Genomic DNA, 20211 nt, shown 5'->3' with positions numbered 1-20211 from the left:
CTTTCGAGCGCTACAAGTCCATCATGGAGAGTCCAAGGACATACCTGCCCGCTAGTCCAATCGGTTGGACTCGCTATGAGCATGTCCTCAACAACTTCGGCAGAAGGTGGAAAGTATGTCCCATCGATCGGAGGCATACTCTTCTCCATGCCACCTAGAATTGACTCTCTCGCAGTTCGCTGGAGCATGTCCCCTTCAGCTTATCATTCGCTATCCACGATCCTGCTACTCGCAGTTTTTTGTACCTGTGTCAGGAAGAACACCTCACGGTACTGCTACACTTCGAATACCTCGTCAAGATTTGCCATACACGTGGCTCCAAACCAGGTAGGGCCCTTTGGACAGCGGGCCGTCTTGCACATGGCTATCGCAAGGCCGCTTTGCGGTAAGAAAGCTTCTTCTTGCAAGGGAGTATAAGGCGCGAGCTCGCCATACGCGCACGTATGATCCTGGAAAGCGGGTCAACACTCACCAGCACATGCCATCTACGAATGGCCCCGCTCTTCGTGGAGGGATGTCTGGATGAGCCTCTTTCCGTTGCAAGAACTGTTTAACCTCTCATGCGCTACAAATTAAGCCTCAGACTGCTTGACCACAGCTACCTGGACACAGTAAATAACGCAGTGTACTTTTTGGTAGCATCTGTCTCTCCCTCGAGACTGTTGGCATCAACCAAAACCACAGTCACGGCGTCATTATATTGCGGCGTTGATCTCGCGCTATCCTCAACTCTAGTACATCCAGAACAAACTCCCCAAGGGCCAGGACCTCCTACTCTTGAACAGACGGGACGAAATACAATCCGAGTCAACCGAGGATGAAGGGGTGTTCCATGACCGGAGGACGCATCATTCGTCCAGCTCCCGAGGCGGACGAGTTCCCTTCTCGTTTCCACAGCATCGATCTCACATCACAACCATCACTGCTGACGACAAGTATTCCTTACTGTTACAGTCCCGGCCAATTCTGGTTTTCGATGGATGTCCCTGAAATGAACATGGACTTCCTGCCAGATCCCACAGCGGTAGGCCGGCCTTCAGTACTCCATGCAAGGCGCACGGATCTCTAACGGCTCTGTGGACAGATGAGTTCAACACGACTGCCAACAACCAGTCTCGACAGCTTCCAGAACACCCCAGGTTTCATCCCATCGAGTCCGTGGCCCGCCCAAGTAGCACGCGCAAGCAGCAGCCGCAGCTCTGCTACAGACTCTTCATCGCTACCCGCAATCGAGACGCCAGCACCAGTCAGCGCAAAGACGCCTTCGGATTCAGAATGTGCTGGAGAGTCGATGCACCGCGCTCGTCAGTGTCATCAGCGAAAAGCTGATGAAGGTTACGAGCATAACAAAATTGAAGTACGTTACTGATAGTTGTTTCCCTTGAGTTGCTACATGTCTCCCTGAAACCCTTTCGGGTGTCTCGATCAAGGGAAAGGGGCTAAAGAGTACCGACTTATAGAAGAGGAAAGAACAAAACCGCAAAGCACAAAGGAACCATCGAATGCGCAGTGAGGCACGGTTAGAACAGCTTCGTGCCAGAGTGCAACAGCAAGCAGTGGAGATTGACGACCTCAAGGGTGTTAATAAGACCTTGCTCAAGCGGATACAGCATTTGACCAACAGCCACGGTGAAGGAGGAATTGTATGAGATGCGAAATATCCTATCTCTCCAAATCCATGAATCGTTAATGATGTTCGGGGCGCAATTGCCCTTTGAAGGCTACGAATCTTCAAAACGGGTGAGATGCCATCGACGGCCGCCGAGACGTGTATGTTTGCGGTCTTTTCGTGACTCCAATTCTTTGGCGATTTGGATGTCAGAGGTGTCACTCTCATGCCCCTGCCCGTCTTCCTCCGAGCTCTCTGGGGTCTGAGCCGTCTTCCTAATGTCAGCTGTTGCCTAAATGCTGGACGTGGTATGTCTGACCTACCTGCTCGCGTTCGCACCGCTTTCCACACAATAGCAATGCCAATATGTGGTGAGCATGCGGCTTACAGACGTTGATTGAGCGAAAGACATACTATGGTCCCCATGGGCAAGATCGTGTAATTTGGCCCTCAGGTGCCATTCGACGACAAACAGCAGCGAGGACAATTTGTGTGGCAGGAGGGCCTCCTGTTCAATGCGGTGCCAACAGCTGCTTCGGCGATTCAAGCGGCAGCTGTTTGGCACACTGGTCAAGCGAGTTTCATTACACGATCTACCTATGAGACCGTAGTGCAAGAAAGAAGATCCGTCAGAGCTTCGCAGTCTGTAGTACCTGTCCCAGCCGCGGCTTCGTCGACGACATTTGCGTCCTCGCCAATGCTCTGCGACCGGCGCTGCCTTCCATGAGCTCGTTGGTGACTTTGTCCTGCGTGATGTCCCAACGTGTGCGCCAGCGCCAACTTCTGACCAACGGCCTCTCGAGGCCCTTGCCCTCCAGAATATCGGCAATCCAAGAACCGATGTTCGGCAGGAACTTGAAGGCATGGCCGCTGCCGGCGGTGGCGACGAGTACGTTCTCGTGGTTTGGCACGTGGTCGATGACGAAGTGGTTGTCCCAGGAATCCGTGTACCAGCACAGCCGAGTCATCACGTCGATGTCGGCCTTCTCGACTCCGCCGTTGGTGGCGGGCAGCAGCTCGGGAAGAAAGTCGGCGATGAACCTGTTTATCACGCGCAAGGCCTGCATGGGGATCATCTGGTCCTGGTTATTGGTGATGGTGACAGCAGCAGACTCTGGGGGGATGTTCTGGTCATTGGTGGTGACAGCAGACCTCTCGGTACGGGGCCGACTGTTGTACCGGGTGATGGGGACGCTGCGCTCACAGCCGTCCCTTTGCACCTGCGGGTTTGTGTATTTGGTGCCCCGATACCCGATCTTCATGTACCCTTCGTCGGTGGCAGGAAAGCCGTAGAGGCCGCCCTCGGCGCCGTCGCGCATCTTGTACGTCCAAGAGGGGAACTTGTCGGCCGAATAGCGCCGCGCAGCAGCGAGGTCCGCGGGCAGTTTTAACATGACGACCGTGCCCGCCGTGGTTTCGCAGACCGAGTCCAGCGAGGGAAGCAGCGCCGGCGTCCATCCGCCGCAGGCCATGATGGTGCGGGTGCTGTGGTGAGACTTCCCGTCGAGCGTGCGGATGCCGACAACGATGTCTCCATGCGCCCTTCTCGTTCCCGTTCCCGTCCCCTTAGCAGCCCAGATGAACGAGGCAAATGTCCCCGATTCTGGCCCGAAAACGGTCCCCACGCCCAACCGGAGTGCTTTGTGTAGAGCAAACGAGCAAGCCTTGTCGGCCAAAATCGTGCCGCCCATCGTGTCAAGAACTCCTAGGTAGTTCTGCCCACGTTGTTTCCGGTTGAACGGATCAATGGCGAAGTCGAAGCTCCGTTTATGGGCGATCTGGACGTGTCTTTGGTCGTATGTGATCAGTTGTGTGTCAGGATGCCCGGCTTCGTGCATGTTTCGGACTGTGGCCATCTCAAACGGCGGAAGAGTTGACTTGTCCGTCATGCTCAAATTGCCGTTGTTGATGAGCACCTTGTCGTTTTGGGTCATCCCCGGCGGCAGGTCGTCACCAGAGGCGATCTCGGCATTCCATCGACGCCAGGCGTCCAAGGCTTCGATGGACAAGGACTGATATTCCGTCTGAGATCCGTACGCTGAGCGAAAGATCTTGTTCATGTCCGCGGAGGCCGCATCGCATCCCTTGAAGTACGAATACTGGGTTTCGTGGTACGGCTGCTTGTCGAAGATTGTGATGTTCGTATAGCCTCGTTGGGCGAGATGGATCGCGGTGCTGAGTCCAAACACGCCTGCTCCTACAATGGTGATCGCCGCGCTTTTGTCTTGCAGTGGTGGCGGTCCTTCCCTGACACCATCAGGCGACATCTTCTCTCCGATCGCTGTAGTTGCAGTTACTTTCGTTGATGATGGGTAGGGTGGCTGAGATGTGTAGTCCCCTTAGGCGAGTGCAAAAGATTGGCTTGGCTGCTTCGAAGACCGACTTGATAAAGCTGAGGTTAATAGATTGTTGGAGACTCTGTATACCTTATTTGCCTGCCGCTGATGATTAAGGTCTGCAAGTGGACCAAGTTAGCCTGGCCGTGGTGCTCGATGCTCGGGTAGTGAGATGAAGTTCTCGGTGCCATTGAGCGATGGACTTGTCCGCACTCGTAGTTCTTGCTTTGTTAGGCTTAACGTTAGAAGATCCAAGGATGAGTTTCGGAGAAGACGTACGATACCTTGACTACCGTCCTCCTTTACCGCCGGGTTTGTATGCTGGCGTCGGCAGCCAGGTGAGAAGTTATTCGCATTGATGGTATGCCATCAAACCACCCGCAGAACAGTTTGGCATAAGTGAAATGGCAAATGGTGCGAGTCGAAGGTGATCTCGCAGGTCTTTGTTATGAGCGTCAGGGCATTCACGAGCATCACCAAGGTACTTTTGTAAGATATCAACACAATAATGCTCGATCAGAAGTATATGGCGATTTGCTAGTATACGGATATAGACTCGACCAAGACGGACTATTGCAGAATTGAGTTGCTGCGAGGAGCAACAGGCTGGCTTTTAAAACATCTGTCTCTTCCTCATCTCAACGGGAAGGAAGACCATGACGAACGCGGAGAGCCAGATTCCACCAGCTCCAAGCCACAAAACTCCAGCGCTGTTGCTCACAACGTACTGCGCACCTAGGGAAACGGTTAGCTCAATCAATACGTTTGACGAAATCCAATAAATGCTTACCTGCAAAAGGGGCCACAATGCCGGCGATACGACCCATGCAGGACAACATACCACTCGCACTACCCCGGTAGGATGTGTCGAAAAGCTCGGGAGCGGATGCATATAAGACAGCGTTGAAGTACTATTGATCGATCAGTCAGCTTGGAAGGAGCGCCCCATCTGGATGATACTCACTGTTTGCATAATGTACTCAAGCGCGTTGAGTCCGACATAACCGGCTGTTGTCTTGACTTGTGTGTACATGGCCATTGCCAACCCTTGGCAGCAGGCAGAGAAAACCAGCGACCACTTTCGTCCAACCAAAGGTAGTTGCACAGTCATCAAGGCGAGGGCGGCACCCAAAATACCAGGAAGATAGATGTAGACGTATTGTCGGTAGGTGTCTGTCACGGTCGCTTGCCCAGTGGAGACGTTGTTCTGGAGAAGGATAATTGGCAGATACGCTCCAGCCAGGTTGAAGGACCAGTAATCGCCCATGTAAGCAATAGTCAAAAGTATGAAAATAAAGCATTGCAGCTTGCTGAGGAACAGTCCCTTCAAATGCTTCAGACTGTTAAAGAAATTCGTGAGGACGTTCTTCGTTGTGGCCTGGGGCACAATCGGGCCAGCCTCAGCGTCAATGGCCTGAAACTGTTCGACCGTCAAAGTCGGCGGTGCTGCGCGGTTGAACTTGGCAATCTTGTGCAGGACCTCGATCGCCTCAGCCTCCTTGCCTTTGCTGACCAAGAATTTCGGAGATTCATGGAATCTGAAGATGAAGTATCGAAGGAAGAAGATGAAGAGAGTCATGCACCCGAGGACGATGACCGTGTAGCGCCAACCCATGTTGCTGGAGACCGAACAGCATGCCGCTCCGTTGCTGACGGCATTGCACGCCGGCAAGGTAGTGTCGCAACGCCATTTTGCAGTTGTTCCATAGGCGACGGCGGAAGCGACAACGACACCGACTGGCTGCCACATTGAAAGCAGAAAGACCAGGAAGCGGCGATTTTGCGGAAGAAACTCCAAGGCGATCGTGGCGTCTATCGGGATGTTCCCTCCAAGACCGACAGACGCAAGAAAGTAGATGCCGCAGATTGCACTGTAGTTGTATTTCGGTGCTGCCAGGAGAAGACCAAAAACCGACGTGATCAAACAGGTGAGGTTGAAGGCCCAGCGTCTACCTATAATGTCGACGAGCAAGCCCCAGCCGAATGCGCCGACGGCGAGGCCTGCATTGGCACATGACCAGATATTGCCATAACTTCCGGCTGGCACACCCATTTCCTGATACACAGCAGAGGCGATCAAGCCGACGCCTTGAGCCCAGGCCAAGTCAAGGAAGTAGCCAAAACCGCACAAGAACCAGATACACCATTGATATTTTCCCATACCGAGTTTATCGAGTTCGCTAAGCTGGGTTAGTCGAAATGCACCTGAATGCTGCAGAGGTAGCGACTTACGCATTGATAAGGGCAGCCTTCCTCTCGAAGTTGGTAAGTGGTCGCGCTGCTGTTCCCTTGAGGATGGAGCCGATGGATAGGTCGTTCTCAGAAGCCAGCTCCAGCTCATTGTAGACAGGAATAGTTTGCTTCGGAGCTCGCTTCTCGTCGGTGCTCAGGTGTCTGTCATTGTCCTCTTTGTTGGAAAGGACAGGCCCCTCGACGTCGAAGCGCGAATTGCGCACAGCCTCACTCATTTTCGCTATATGACTCGTTCTCTGACGTGGTCGATTCTTGTCCGAGGCTCGCAATCTACTCAGAGATAAGTCCCGAATAGCTGCATCTCACCAGAACACGGGTGCCGGGTTAAGAAATAGAGCTGTGTGGCGAGATAAGACTTTTCGTCTTTTCTAGCGTCACAGAACCGCATGCACCCAGCATGGGATTCATGATGCGCGATCTGCTCGTTCTCGCCCATTCCCACCAGTGCTACCTCAGATCTGGGCACTAGCTGCCGTCAAGGCAGTGGGGAAGATTGAGGCTAACCATTTGCGGCAGGAAGATATGAGAAGCGCTTGACGACCAACGGCCTTGCGTCAGGCTCATCCTTCGTCCCACGCTCGAAAGTGAATACTGACAGTTGTGAAACCCATTCCATGTCGCCTGAAGCAGACCCGAAAACACCCAGGCGCTGTACTATCACGTATCTTTGCCCTTTTGTTGGGGTAGACTTGTGCTACTTGTTGGCGGGTGCATGACGTCTTTGATATTAGAAAAGCGGGCCTGAGTAGTAGCAACTGGATCCAGAGCAAGAGGAAGCTGATCTAAATCGACGCTAACATCATGGAATTTCGAACGGGCCAAATCTGAACTGGGAGTGACTGGGGCAGATGTGGACAGATTAGAGATCTCAAGATCTCGGGCTCACCGTATTGTGGGTATGAACGAACCTAGGTACTTCTGGAGGATGTGGTTTCCGTGAGAAAAAGTCTGCATGACAGGACCAGTACTCGTATGTGGGCGGTATCTCCCAAACACCTCCGAGCAGACGTGCAAGAAAAATGCTTGAGGTCCTCGTGGATGGAGTTCCAGTCGCGTAGGGACAAATGCCCGTTGCCATACACACAGCGGGGTTTGTTCGCGTATGCTGTTAGCACTGACAGTATGCCTGTGAGCGTTGCTGAGGAGGTTTCAGCCAAGAGACACTGAACAGCCTCGATAGAAGTCGTCGAGTGCTCGACTCGGAGAAGGCTCCGATTATGATGTTGTTGCACTTCACGCTCCTGTCGATTGATGAAGTTCAGACACTCCTGAAGATGCGAGCCGGGACGAAATTACCTACATCACGTGCTCGGTATATTATCACGTGAATTCTTCCACGTTTTCTCCACACACGTGATCCGTTATCGATATCGGGGTTTATTCCGCTTGCACCGAATATTGAATATCGCCCCAGATTTGTTGCCTGCACTTGTTGCCTTCCCAAGTATCGTATATCAGTACGCTTCACTTTGCGTCGTCCCTGCTCACCAGCGCGAGCATGGCGTCAGGCGACGGGCCTGCGCCAAAGCGGCGGAAATTATCTCGAGATATCGATAATGGCCTTCCCCTTCCCTTCTCGACGTACCTGCCTCTTGCTCGGACGAGACTCGCCGTCCTGGAGACCGATCTCGACAAAGCCACTCTGCCTGCAAACGCCGCTCCGCTACAAGTGACAGTAGAGTCTCTCGTAGTGGTCGAAGGACGCCCTGTGGTCTCTTTCTCTCTGGGAAAAGGCAGGATCGTGAAACAAGCGCAGGTCGAACATCCCTCCCCTACAGATGCGCAAGTGTTACTGGTCGCCACACACTTGGACTCGGCCGTGAAATACAAACACCCTGCCGCCCTCCCTTTAGCCTGCGCCTATGCTACCATTCAGACCACGATCAGTGGATTGGAACTAAGAGTCTGGATCCTTTGGGAGGATACTGTATCATTGAGAGACAGAGTAGACCCAAAACTACTCGACATATTGGGTCGCTTTCTACCCTCTCACACCGCCACAACTCTAGAGTTCGAGCCCTGGGAGCCACGTCAATTCTATGATAATGTTCACGTACCCGAAAAGTCTGATGAAAATTCCGCAGATATCACTGTGCCGCGTCTCGAGTCCACTTTGTTCCCTTTTCAAAGACGCGGAGTGCGTTGGCTCTTGTCAAGAGAAGGTGCTGCTCTCAAGTCAACTGGGGAGCTCAGACCATTACCTACAACCCCTGGGGATTTCCTCCCACAAAGCTTCGAGATGACCGAGAATTTCGAGAAGGTTACATGTTTCGTCAACCCTGCGTTGGGTGTGGTCTCCACCAGCTTGCCCTCAGTTCAAAGGGAATTTGCCTCCGTCAAGGGTGGAATTTTGGCGGACGAGATGGGTCTTGGGAAGACACTAGAGATCATATCGCTAATCTGTCTGCACCCCAAACCAGTGCTTTTGAGCGACCCTCCAGGTTTGAGACAGTCCTCTGCTACATTGATCATCACCCCTCCAACCATTCTGGAGCAATGGAAACAAGAGATTCAGGAGCATGCTCCAGCTCTACGAGTCTATCACTACCACGGCGTCAGCAGCTATAAGAAGTCTGGTGACAAACTTATCGAGGAGCTTTTGGGTCAAGACGTGGTTCTGACAACGTACAACGTCATAGCGAAAGAGGTACACTATGTGGCAGAGAAACCTGAACGAAATCTTCGCCGGCGTCAACGTTTCGAACCTCCCAAGAGTCCACTGACTCAGATCTCGTGGTGGAGGGTCTGTCTGGATGAGGCTCAAATGGTCGAAAGCGGCGTTTCTTCTGCTGCTACAGTTGCCCGGCTTATTCCTCGGGTCAATGCTTGGGCAGTCACCGGTACCCCTTTGCGTAAGGGCCACAGAGACTTATTTGGGTTGTTGCTGTTCCTACGTTATGCACCGTGGTCGGCATCCGCTCGATTGTGGGATCATCTCATCAGCTATCACCGTCCTCTTTTCAGAGATATGATTGGTCAAATTGCTATGAGACATAGCAAAGATTTTGTACGGGAAGATTTGCGTCTCCCGCCTCAAAGCCGACACACGATTACGATCCCGTTCACGCCCATCGAAGAGCAGCATTATTCCCAGCTTTTCCAGGAGCTTTGCGAGGATTGCAATTTGGATCGGACAGGCGCTCCACAAAGCGACGACTGGGATCCTGATTCTCCTGTGATCACTGAGAAAATGAGGATGTGGCTTACTCGCCTGCGACAAACTTGTCTCCATCCCGAGGTTGGTGGTCGCAACCGTCGAGCCTTGGGACGGAGCCACAATGGACCTTTGAGGACGGTTGAACAAGTCTTGGATGTGATGATTGATCAGCAATACGGTCAAATTCGTACTGCGCAGCGGAGTCGCTTAATGGCAAAGATAAGGAGAGGTCAGCTCAAAGAAAATGCCAATATTACCAGCGAAGCCCTGCAGATATGGAGGGAGGTTTACGAGGAGTCTTCTGTCGTTGTCGAAGAATGTCGCAAGCAATTTGAAGAAGAACGTAAGACGTCCACCATCATCAAAGTGGCAGAAGATGACGATGACGAATCAAATCCTCGCCTGACAACGATGCGTGCGCGACTACGGTCTGCCCTGGAAATCCAGCATATTGCCATCTTCTTCATGGCTAATGCATATTTCCAGCTGAAATCCCCCGAGGCTGAGGAGAGCGAATCATATCGGGAGTTAGAGAAAGAGGAAACAGCAGCCTATGAAAAAGCAAAATCAATTCGAGGCGAATTGCTCGCCGAAAATCTCCGACATGTCAATAAACTGATCACTAACGTCAGAACGAACCTCTCCAGCGGTTTGACGGCCATTCCCCATCTGCAGGTGCTTGAAGGCTATGGGGGAATCGAAAGTCGCAAGATTTTTGACAAGATTGAGGATTACTGTGAAGCAATGAATATTCAAGCGGAGCAATTCCGTGATTTGCGGACGAAGATGGCCAATTTCTTGAGCCAAGCACTAATCGATGAAGACGAGGGCGTGGAGTTGCAAGGCGACGAGTACGAAAGCTCCACCAAGCACCAAGATGAGATGTACGCATATATGGAAGCGCTGAGAGCACTGTTTGCCGACCGCAGCGAAGCACTCAGTGGACAAGAAAACATGCTCATCAAGCAAGAAACGAAACAATTCCTTCGTGCAGCTAAAGAGGGAGAAGGGCCAGCTCCCGAATTAATGCTGAAGCTACTCGCAGAACGTGAGCAGAAGCGAGTCAAAGTCAGCGAGTTCGGCTGTCTGCGAGGGATAATCGCAGAGGTCAGACAAATGGTCAGCTCCCTGCAATGGCAAGAAGGCAACGGTCATAGTCGAGCAGCCCACGAGTCGGCAATCCTCGAGCGTGTTCTGAAACATATGCAGCAGCTCAACACAGCACAGACTAAAGCCCTCACCAGCCTAGAACAGGAAGTCAACCAATTCCGCGACACCATGAACAGTCGCCTCGATTACTACCGTGCCCTGCAGAAGATCTCCGACACTGTCGCTCCTTACCAGGAAGAAAATGTTGGAAAGCCTTTCCTGGAGCGGCACTACCACGACTTGGAAACCGAAGAGGCCAGACACCAACAGAAAATTGTCTCTTTGTCCGCCAAGTTGCGGTATCTACTCCACATGAAGACTACGGAGACCAAGTCTTCAGCGCCTAGAGTATGCACGATCTGCACCGACCAATTCGAGGTCGGAACCATGACTTCTTGTGGGCATCAATTCTGCAAAGACTGCGTCCTGACATGGTGGGCCCACCACCACAATTGTCCCATCTGCAAGACCTCACTACAACCAAACTCTTTCCACGACATCTCCTACAAGCCAGCCGAAATCGCCGTACAGGCTGAATCACCATCCTCGACTCCTCCCACGACGAACTCTCCTTCGAATTCCGACCGATCGCATGACCAGTCCATCTACTCAGACATCAGCACCACGATGCTCAATCAAATCAAGGACATCGACCTGCGCGGCCCCAGTTTCGGCAGCAAAATCGACTTCCTGTGTCGCCACTTATTGTGGCTCCGCGAGCATGACCCAGGCTGCAAATCCATCATCTTTTCGCAGTATCGCGAGTTCATCGACGTGCTCGCCCGGGCCTTCGATGAGTACAAGATTTCCTCGACGCGGTTCGACGTCAAAAACGGGATCGAAAAATTCAAGGCCGACCCTGCTATCGAGTGTTTCTTGCTACATGCCAAGGCACATTCTGCGGGCTTGAATCTGGTAGTGGCCAGCCACGTGTTTCTGTGTGAGCCGCTCATCAACACGGCGATAGAGTTGCAGGCCATTGCGCGCGTTCACCGGATTGGGCAGTACAGAACCACGACGGTGTGGATGTACCTCATTGCCGACACGGTGGAGGAAAGTATCTACGACATCAGCGTTGCGAGGCGATTGGCGCATTTGAAGAGTAACACGGACACCGCTAATCACGATAAGAGCAAGGGCAAAGGTAAAAAGCCGACGATAAATAATTCACGGTCAGGCACGGCGACGCCAGCCACCACCACCACCAATACGAATGCCGCGTCGTTGCAGGAGAATGCGATCGATGCGGCGAATTCAATGGAACTCCAGGCCGCAGATCTTTCGAGGCTGCTTACTGCGGGGAAGAATGGCGGCGAGGTGGTGGACAAAGAGGACCTGTGGGCCTGTTTGTTCGGCCGGGTCAAGAAGCGAGAGGAGGTCATGGGTAGATTGGCCGATTCACAACCTGCCGGTTCAGAGATGGGCAGATTGTTAAGAGCCGAAGCTGCGCAGCGGAGATCTGATGAGGACGTGCTGTGACTATGACATTGATCCACTGGGTATTCAGTTCCACGCCTCTGATCTTTCCTTTTGGGATGCGTCTCCTGTTGAAGTCCCTCGTTTGAAGCGAATTGAGCAGACAAAGCTGGCCGGTTAGAGTTAGAAATTGACCCCTTGGGGCAATATGAATACTTTTCTTGCACCACCATAGTACAGTTCACAAGCAAGAAGGACCGTCTACGCTACTCGACTTTGTCTGCGAGGGCAGTCGGACTACTACTGTGCAAGACAGCTTTGCCAGAGCCTTGGTCTCGCCGCGTTGATCAGAATCGAACAAAGCATCATGTCAAATCCAAAAGACTTTCATTATGCTATAGAATGGCTCATTATCTTGGACTACTAGTATCGCCCACACCAGCCGCGGCAGCACCTGCGTCACCTTCGTGAATGAGCCATAACAACGCCCAATTGAGAGCCGCAACGCCTGCTATGCCCCACCACACAGCGCCGACACAGTTATTACCCAGTCCAACGCCCAAGAGCCAGCCACCGAGTGTAGGGCCCACAGTACGAGCCCCGGATGAGACGCTTTGTGCGATGCCATGAATCGTGCCCAAGACACTGGGGTGAGGTGTGCAGTTGTTGACAAGGATGGTCGAGCCGGGCAATGCAAAGGTTCGCGAGACGACTTGTAGTGCCAACGCGACCGTCAAAGCGGGCCAGACCAGAAACGCCTTGTTCGGCAGAAGAGCCAAGAATGGAGTAAGCAGGTATGAGGCGATCGAGAATGGGAGGAACAGCTTGTAGCTGGGCAATGTACCCAGCTTGGCATTGAGCGTTGGGTACAATGCTATTTGCAGTGGGAAGCCTATTACTCCGATGATGGCTGTGGCGAGACCGACACGATCTGAGCTAAGGCCCATCCCACCTGTAAATGAAAATGGGAGATGCGCATCCTTGTTGCTTGAGCGGGGAGCCGGGAGAAACAGGAAGACCAGAGCGTTGAAGGCTGAAAAGTGCAGAGCTAGCAGGTGATGAGAGGCGAGCGTCAAGAGGACGTTTTTGGAAAAGATCCGTCGGAATGGCAATTTTGCCTGCTGTGAAGGTTCCTCTTTGGGTCTGCCTGCCTCGGCGTCATTGTCCCCTGGGAAATGCTCGCCTTGCTCTGGCCCTGCCGCTTCTTGTAGTTCGACTTGATTCGAGAGCTCCGTGTATTCGTAGTCGTATGGATCGCTTCGACTCCTGCGGCAGAGGTTGCGAACCAGAAACCTGCCCAGTTTCCGGCCGTAGTCCGGTTTGTTTCTTAGAGCCGGATGGGTTTCATCAAGTCCAAGAAAGAGGCAGACCGCGGAAACAAGGATAAAAAAGGCGCTGACGACGTTAGGAAGCGCGTAGGGAAAGGCATTCATCCATCCAACCCCGTCCTTGCCGCCCATTACTGAACCAGGACCGAAAACATTCGGAAACGAGGCTATGGGGTCTGCAAGAAACCCGCCGAGTATTGGACCTATCACCACGCCTGAACCCGGTGAATTAGTGACGTTGCTCACGATCATGACAGACCTATCGACTGATACTCACCAATGTTGAAGCACATGGGTAACAAGAGGAATGCCCGAGATTGGTACCTAGAGAAGTCGAGTCAGCTTGTCAAGGCATGTTTTGAGGGCGGGCATTATACTTCTTTTCCTTGATGATCTCGCTGATCATAGTTCTCATGACGCCAACGTTACCATTCAGGCAGCCAGCGCAAGCACGAAAGAACAGTGCTTGAGCAAAGGATTTCGAGAAACCCACGCCGAGACAAGATACACAGGTGCCGAACAGACCAACAAGGAGAACTCTTTTCCGGCCTATCCAAGGGGTGTCGGCTGCTCGTCCCCACCAGACAGCAGTGACAAATTGAGCAGCAGCGAAAGAAGCTGTCAACATACCTCCTTGGCTGGTGATGGTGCTATCTGGCAGATTCGGATTGAACGACCGTAGTTGGTAGAACATATATGCCGCCAGAGAGCGTTCCGTTAAGGGCTCCGACAGTCTCGCGATGGTCAGAACAGCCAATTGGCCCTTCCTAGGGAGCGATCTCCACGTCGTCGGTTCTTCTTTCTTGGACTGAAGCAAGGATGCATTTACAGCAGTGGTTGACGCTACGGCGTCTTCTTCCTCATCAATGAAGGAGTGGCGCCGAGTAACTGTAGCATGTCCCGGCGCAAGGCTGGGTCTGGCGGACAATTTGGGCGGTGCTTTTCCTGCATCATATCGCGTGCCACTGGGGAGAAAAGGCTTTTCGCCGCCTTGTCCATCACTGCCGGTGCCTTCTGGTGCCAAAGATATCTCGCAGAGCGGCGCACAGTTTGCTGCTACATTTTGATCCACTCTTTGAAGAGGTGTAGCTGTAGGCGGTGAGGGCATCCGTCAAGGCCGACCTGCGAAGATGTCATGCGGAGTAGATAGATTGGCATATGCAATACTAGCACATAATATGGATGTTACGCAGCAAATGATAGCTCAAGGAAGACGTTGGGAAGCAAGTGATTTGCTATACGAAGTCGTCTAAGATGAATGGCAATGCGAATAAGAGAAAATATGGATTGCGGCCAGGCAGATAAGCAAGAGTCAAGAAGGACAAGATCCTCATCAGTGGTGGCGGCAAGGCGGCCACTTCCCGGAGACGCCTGAATTGACAAGGCTCGATGAAGTCGCGAAATCGGCATGGCGGTGCCGACGAGGCTGCACTATGGTCTTGGCAAGGCTGAAGATCCTTAAGGGAAACACTTGTCTCTTATATTTATGCCATGGTGACCATGCCACTTCCCAACCATATATCATCCATCATCCAAAAAGGACCCAATTACCTCACCTCTCTTCCAATCAGCATAAGGTCTTTTTAACCTCTGACTCTATCACACTAAATCCCACTCCCTTCTTTAGATGGTCTGTCATCCTTATATCGTTCGTATCTGTCTTGCCAATACAGTCCCTCATCTGCATCGAGATCCAGAAGGCGAACAGAAAACTCACTCATACTTTCAAAGGGCCATGATGCAGATGGGTATTTGCTTGCTTCCCTTTCTGCATACGTCCTTGTCGCATCCAGTAGTATTCCGCTATGTTGCTTTGTCGAGGCAGCCTTTCTCTCCGCCGTCCTGGCAATAGCTTCCAAAAGCGTAACCCAGTGCCTGATGACATTGACATCGGTCGTACAGGCATGTTGCCGAAACTCAAGCGTTGGCTTGATAGGTTTCCAAGGTGTTTCATTCTTTGCAAGTGTCCACAAATTGGCGAAGTTGTACATGTATCCACGGTACCGGTGGTTCTCGTCCTTCGGATCGGGTTTCTGTAAAAGTTTGACAAGGTCGAAGATACTGCCACCCTCCTTAAAAATGCTATCTCTGATGACCCGTGGCTGGTTCCGAGCCGTGATGTTATGCAGCACCTGCGTTCGAAGATACTCAGCATTGGACTCGACATTACCGAATCCGGTGTACTGGGCTTCACGATCAAGGACCTTCTTTTCATTTTCCTTCTCCAGCTCTTCCTCGGTAGGGGATGGCGATCTTGGTGGCAAAGGCGCGTCAGGGTCGAAATCGTCGAAATCGTCGAAATCGGACTGTTCGTTGCTCAGGTCCCCTACGTCGGCCTGAGGTGAAGGAGGTTTAGCTCCGCACCGGCTTCTCGGGTGACACTTGGATAAGAGGTCTTCGTGCAGCACAAGGATATATGCTAGATGCTGCAATAACAGAATAGGCATGTCTTCTGGCTTATCGAAGTTGAAGCCGACGTGCACATGCGTACTCGCCCATACCGACTCCATGACGAGCACGTCTTTTCCATTCAGAGCGGCCAGATACTGTTGAATTTGCGCAAAAGCGTCGTCTTTATGCTCGAGCTCAAAAATGGGACTGATCAACTCGACCCCTGTGCTGTCCCAATTCGATATCTGATCCACTTGCAGGCCCTTGCTTGAGAGGCTGTCTAACATTTGCCCTCGCAATGCTCCCACGAGGGTATGGTCATTCGTCAGGGTCCATTCGGTATAGTCGACCAGACCCTTTCGGATCATGGTATCTTCGCCCTCTTTGGGGAATTGTATTTCTGCTTTAGTGGGATCCCTGGGGTATTGCGGATCGAGAGATATCCATCCAATGACATTGCTGTCAAGCTTTGCTGCGCTGAGGCACTTCCTGGCAACAAGAAGAGGTTCCATAACGTACCGCCGTAGCCATCGCCTGTCGCCGGAAACTTTATTGACAAACATGCCGAGGTGTAAGCTTCTGTTACATATGATGTCGTCTGCAGTGACATGCAATGCGAACGACGGGTAACGGTGCCTGACGTCGTAGGCAGGCTGCATGGGATCAATAGCCAGCAGGTTGGCGTGGTCGTTGCTTGTGAATCGCTTGACAATATCGGCATCGATGTTGTGATCCGAGAGCACTGCTTTCAACTGATCTTCCCTGAAGACCAAAACGAGTTCTAGTTCGATGCCAAAATGTGTAGCGCGGACCAAACCCCCTGTTTCGTCGCCACCCGGTTTCGATGCCTTCTGTTTCGACTTCTTTGTGGATGGTACGTCGCTGGAAAGCGGCTCTTCTGCTGCTTCATTGTGGGCTCTCTTGGAGTGCTTGGTTGAAGCTTCGTCGCGATCATCGGCACGAGCAGAGGCAGCCATGGTGCTGCCAGGAAGTAGGTTAAGGGCGTGCAGGACATCTCGATTGAAGGGGGTCTTGCAAGCTTTAGTCTCGACTTGGTCGTGGGCGGATGGGAATACCACTATTGCCGTGATTCGATCGGAAGGACAAGCCCAATGGCATTGAGATGTCGGAATCGAAGTGCGGTCTTCCCAGTGTCTGTCCAGGGCAGTGACAGTCAAATGGAGTTGCACACCGTGACAGTACCCAGTCTCGGCAATGCGCAGTATATGCATATATGCTACCCTGATCTTTTGTGCGAAGGGCCGACCGCACGATATAAGCAAGGGTCACATTCTTCCTGGAATGTGGATGAAAACAGATCTCGACTGAGGGAAAAAATTCGCCTCGAGTCTTATTTCGAGTCCTTCAGAGGTACAGGTGGGTCCGTGAGGACCTGGAGTGGTTTCTGAGTCACAATGTATCTCGCATTCCAGTCGGTAATCAAGGTCGCCCAAAACGAAAGCGAACTTTTTCAACATTGCAGGGCCTTGCCTCTTCGCATCTTTTTGAGGTCGGTCCCAGGGACGCTTGGTGATGCTTATTGTGTTCGGACGACCGGATATGAGGTGGCTTTCTTTGTTTCCGGACTTGATCTCCTCTCCATGACCGAAGACGTGATGCTGGCAATGAAAATACTTGTCAATGGACTCGGGAGTAGCAGCATGGCCAGTCTTAAGAAACTGTAATTAGTGCACAAGCTTCGAGGAGGCTTGATTATATATATGTGTAGGAGGGTGGCAGCTCTATTCGAGCCGATTTGACGAGGTCGGACTGCCGGGATACCAGGCCATGGCTTCGCTGACATGTCCTGTCCCTAAGGTTGCCGGTCCAAGTTCAAGGAAGCCAGCTCTCTTGTACATGGGCCTACCTTTGACACTGGCGAATAAAACAACAGGGAGGTTGTCCGTGGATGCAATACGTTTTACGTACTCGACCAAGGCCGACCCAATGCCGCGTCGATGGGAGGCTGGGGCAACCGACAGATGGTCGACCTCCCAGTACTCCTTGATCTCAGCAAGCGGACCTCTAGTCCCACTTGCGGTGCTTCTCCAGTACTCAAGCCACTTCGCTTGCGAGATTGACCTGTCGGAGTTGGTATACCAGATGAAGAGTTCTTCTAGGCGAAGAAGTCGAACCTCAAATGCTATGAAGGTCAATCGGTTGCTAGCATTTCTCAAGACAGCGGAAACCTACCCTTCCAAGAAAACAATCGCCGAGTATTCTGTTCCTTGTGCATACTCGAGCCTGCGGAGAGGTAGCCTACTACCTTTTCAATCCCGTTCCATTCCGCATCGTCCTCATCGGTCACAGCGACTAGTGTAGTGTGGTCATCGTAGTACCTTTTCTTCACACGACGGAGAACACCCTGACGCAGACATTCTGGATGGGTATGGCGATAAGGGGCTAAATACACAGTCAAGTCATCGTCAAACATGGCGTCCCTTGCAATGGTAGCGCAATCAGGAAGGTCTTGGGGATTAGCTGGCCTGATATGCATTTTGTGGAGGCTGTGGACGTTTGATGTTAGCAAATGGAAGATTGCTCTACCTTGAAAGCGAAGCCTGTCGTGCGACAAGGCCCTGGATTAACACCTAGGTAGGTTGAGGGTGTGAGTCAGAAGGTACACCTCGCTCAGCCGGTTTTCATCAGAAGCACTTGGCATCAAACAGGACCTAAGAGGTAGTGCTTGAGCGGGAAGAAGTGAAATGGCACGTTACATTCCTAGCCGCTGCAAAAGTAGAGGACGTCAAACGATGATTGTCCGAATGATCGGTTGAGACGGGAGCTCTCCAGATACGAGGTCCATTTTTTGCCCGTGAGTTAACCTCGGAAAAAAGAGCAAGAAGTGTCCCTGTCGCTATATCGCAATGGCAGCTCGGAAGCCGAAGGAGGATCGATCATCAGCTCAAGGGCCGTGATGGGTGATGCTAACTTAGTTAATTAGCCCGTCGCCCGCCGTGCCCACCAAAAACCAAAACCCGTCGCCGAATTTCTCAGCAACAGGCACATCCTCCATCTCAACCCCACCCAATCGCTCTCCTCCCCTGTCGACATTATTTATCGTCCGTCCCCGCCAACAGCCCAAAGCCAGCAGACCTCTCGACTCTCTGCCTGCCATCATGGAGCTAGCAACCATGAGCCGGTGTGTTGCCCGAAGTGCCAGGAAGGTTCCCACTGTCCGATACTACAGCATCGTTCACGATGTTCCTCGAGGGGGTCCTAGCCTGGCTCAGACTCCTCCCCCACCACAGCCTCAAAGCCAGTCCGTCTTTGATCAAGCCGTCAATGCTACAGGTCCCAGAAACAACTGGACCAAGGAGGAGATAACTCAGATACACCAGACTCCTCTCATGGAGCTAGCCTTTGCGGCGGTAGGTCAGTCGACTCCTGTAGAGCATATTGACTAAGACCATCCGCAGGGAACTGTCCATCGCCGATTCCACAAACCCTCCGCTGTCCAACTATGTACCCTCATGAACATCAAGACCGGTGGTTGCACCGAAGACTGCTCCTACTGCGCTCAATCTTCCCGCTACAAGACCAATTTACAAGCGACCAAACTCTCCACCGTCGACTCGGTCATTGAGGCTGCAAAGATCGCCAAGGCCAATGGATCCAACCGTTTCTGCATGGGTGCGGCCTGGCGAGATATGCGTGGACGCACAAGAGGCTTGAAGAATATCGTCGAGATGGTCAAAGGTGTACGAGGTTTGGGCATGGAAGCTTGCGTCACCCTGGGGATGCTGGACAAGCAGCAAGCCAAGGAGTTGAAAGAGGCCGGGTTGACCGCTTACAACCACAATCTCGACACCTCACGAGAACACTATCCTAATGTCATCACTACGCGCAGCTACGATGAACGGTTACAGACCCTGGAGAATGTCCGTGAAGCGGGTATTCACGTCTGCAGTGGTGGGATCCTGGGACTCGGCGAAACTCCTAAGACCGACCACGTCGGACTGATCCATACCCTGGCCACACTACCTGAGCATCCTGAATCGTTCCCAGTCAACAAGCTTGTTCCGATCAAGGGCACGCCTATGTTTGGACAAGAGTCTGTGAAGCTTGAGGATATGGTCCGATGCATAGCGACAGCGCGTCTTGTCATGCCCAAAACGATTATCCGAATTGCAGCCGGAAGAGTAAGCATGCCGGAAAGTGAGCAGATGCTCTGCTTTAGTGCGGGTGCCAATGCCATCTTTACCGGCGAGAAAATGCTTACTACGGAATGCAATGGCTGGGATGAGGATAAAGCTATGTTTGAACGATGGGGTTTGAGTCCAATGCAGACTGAAGCAAGCAAGGTCGTGGAGGAGCCCAAATTTGAGGCTCAAAGCTTTGGTCATCTCCGCGACGCAGGAAAAGCGACCGCGCCACCACAAGTATAGAGTGAAATATAGAGAAACCGTGTACAGGGAAAGTGACATGCTTTCCGATGAATGGCGCGAAATCGGCGCATTCACTCTAAACAATACATCCAGTGCGTTACGATGGTATTCCAGACAGCGAACCAGTAGATCCATACTCATAATATTCTTGCTTCGAGGCTACGGATTCGATATGCCCAGCTCC

The 20211-nt window shown here is 52.3% G+C and overlaps 8 protein-coding genes across 8 annotated transcripts; 3 read left to right on the top strand and 5 right to left on the bottom strand.

Annotated features, from left to right (window-relative positions):
• Positions 1–557: 557 nt before the first annotated feature.
• On the top strand, positions 558–1673 carry PV05_09490 (uncharacterized protein). The gene is made up of 3 exons (XM_013455832.1): positions 558–1024; positions 1085–1357; positions 1461–1673. The coding sequence occupies exons 1-3, from the start codon at positions 818–820 to the stop codon at positions 1647–1649; spliced, it is 669 nt and encodes a 222-aa protein (XP_013311286.1). The 5' UTR covers positions 558–817; the 3' UTR covers positions 1650–1673.
• A 565-nt stretch (positions 1674–2238) lies between these two features.
• Positions 2239–3876, bottom strand: PV05_09489 (uncharacterized protein; the record flags this gene model as incomplete). Its single annotated transcript, XM_013455831.1, has 1 exon — positions 2239–3876. One exon carries the CDS (start codon positions 3874–3876, stop codon positions 2239–2241), a length of 1638 nt encoding a protein of 545 aa, XP_013311285.1.
• A 528-nt stretch (positions 3877–4404) lies between these two features.
• PV05_09488 (uncharacterized protein) lies at positions 4405–6907 on the bottom strand. Its single transcript, XM_013455830.1, has 4 exons — positions 6178–6907; positions 4910–6125; positions 4736–4856; positions 4405–4680 (listed from the first exon to the last, which is right to left on the bottom strand). The coding sequence occupies exons 1-4, from the start codon at positions 6411–6413 to the stop codon at positions 4559–4561; spliced, it is 1695 nt and encodes a 564-aa protein (XP_013311284.1). The 5' UTR covers positions 6414–6907; the 3' UTR covers positions 4405–4558.
• Positions 6908–7639: 732 nt separating this feature from the next.
• Positions 7640–12160, top strand: PV05_09487 (uncharacterized protein). Its single transcript, XM_013455829.1, has one exon. The coding sequence runs from the start codon at positions 7697–7699 to the stop codon at positions 11981–11983; it is 4287 nt and encodes a 1428-aa protein (XP_013311283.1). The 5' UTR covers positions 7640–7696; the 3' UTR covers positions 11984–12160.
• Positions 12161–12317: 157 nt separating this feature from the next.
• On the bottom strand, positions 12318–14508 carry PV05_09486 (uncharacterized protein). Its single transcript, XM_013455828.1, has 3 exons — positions 13626–14508; positions 13526–13572; positions 12318–13463 (listed from the first exon to the last, which is right to left on the bottom strand). Exons 1-3 carry the CDS (start codon positions 14354–14356, stop codon positions 12331–12333), a joined length of 1911 nt encoding a protein of 636 aa, XP_013311282.1. The 5' UTR covers positions 14357–14508; the 3' UTR covers positions 12318–12330.
• Positions 14509–14718: 210 nt separating this feature from the next.
• Positions 14719–17314, bottom strand: PV05_09485 (uncharacterized protein). The gene has a single exon (XM_013455827.1). It carries the CDS (start codon positions 16869–16871, stop codon positions 14853–14855), a length of 2019 nt encoding a protein of 672 aa, XP_013311281.1. The 5' UTR covers positions 16872–17314; the 3' UTR covers positions 14719–14852.
• A 67-nt stretch (positions 17315–17381) lies between these two features.
• On the bottom strand, positions 17382–18159 carry PV05_09484 (uncharacterized protein; the record flags this gene model as incomplete). Its single annotated transcript, XM_013455826.1, has 2 exons — positions 17833–18159; positions 17382–17782 (listed from the first exon to the last, which is right to left on the bottom strand). The coding sequence occupies exons 1-2, from the start codon at positions 18134–18136 to the stop codon at positions 17382–17384; spliced, it is 705 nt and encodes a 234-aa protein (XP_013311280.1). The 5' UTR covers positions 18137–18159.
• Positions 18160–18627: 468 nt separating this feature from the next.
• PV05_09483 (biotin synthase) lies at positions 18628–20134 on the top strand. Its single transcript, XM_013455825.1, has 2 exons — positions 18628–19010; positions 19059–20134. The coding sequence occupies exons 1-2, from the start codon at positions 18759–18761 to the stop codon at positions 20025–20027; spliced, it is 1221 nt and encodes a 406-aa protein (XP_013311279.1). The 5' UTR covers positions 18628–18758; the 3' UTR covers positions 20028–20134.
• The last annotated feature ends 77 nt before the right edge of the window (positions 20135–20211 follow it).

Source organism: Exophiala xenobiotica (assembly GCF_000835505.1).
Source record: "Exophiala xenobiotica strain CBS 118157 unplaced genomic scaffold supercont1.6, whole genome shotgun sequence".
NCBI classification, from domain to species: Eukaryota; Fungi; Ascomycota; class Eurotiomycetes; order Chaetothyriales; family Herpotrichiellaceae; genus Exophiala; species Exophiala xenobiotica.
The sequence above is the reverse complement of the archived record's forward strand: the minus strand, read 5'-3'. Positions and strand labels throughout refer to the sequence as shown.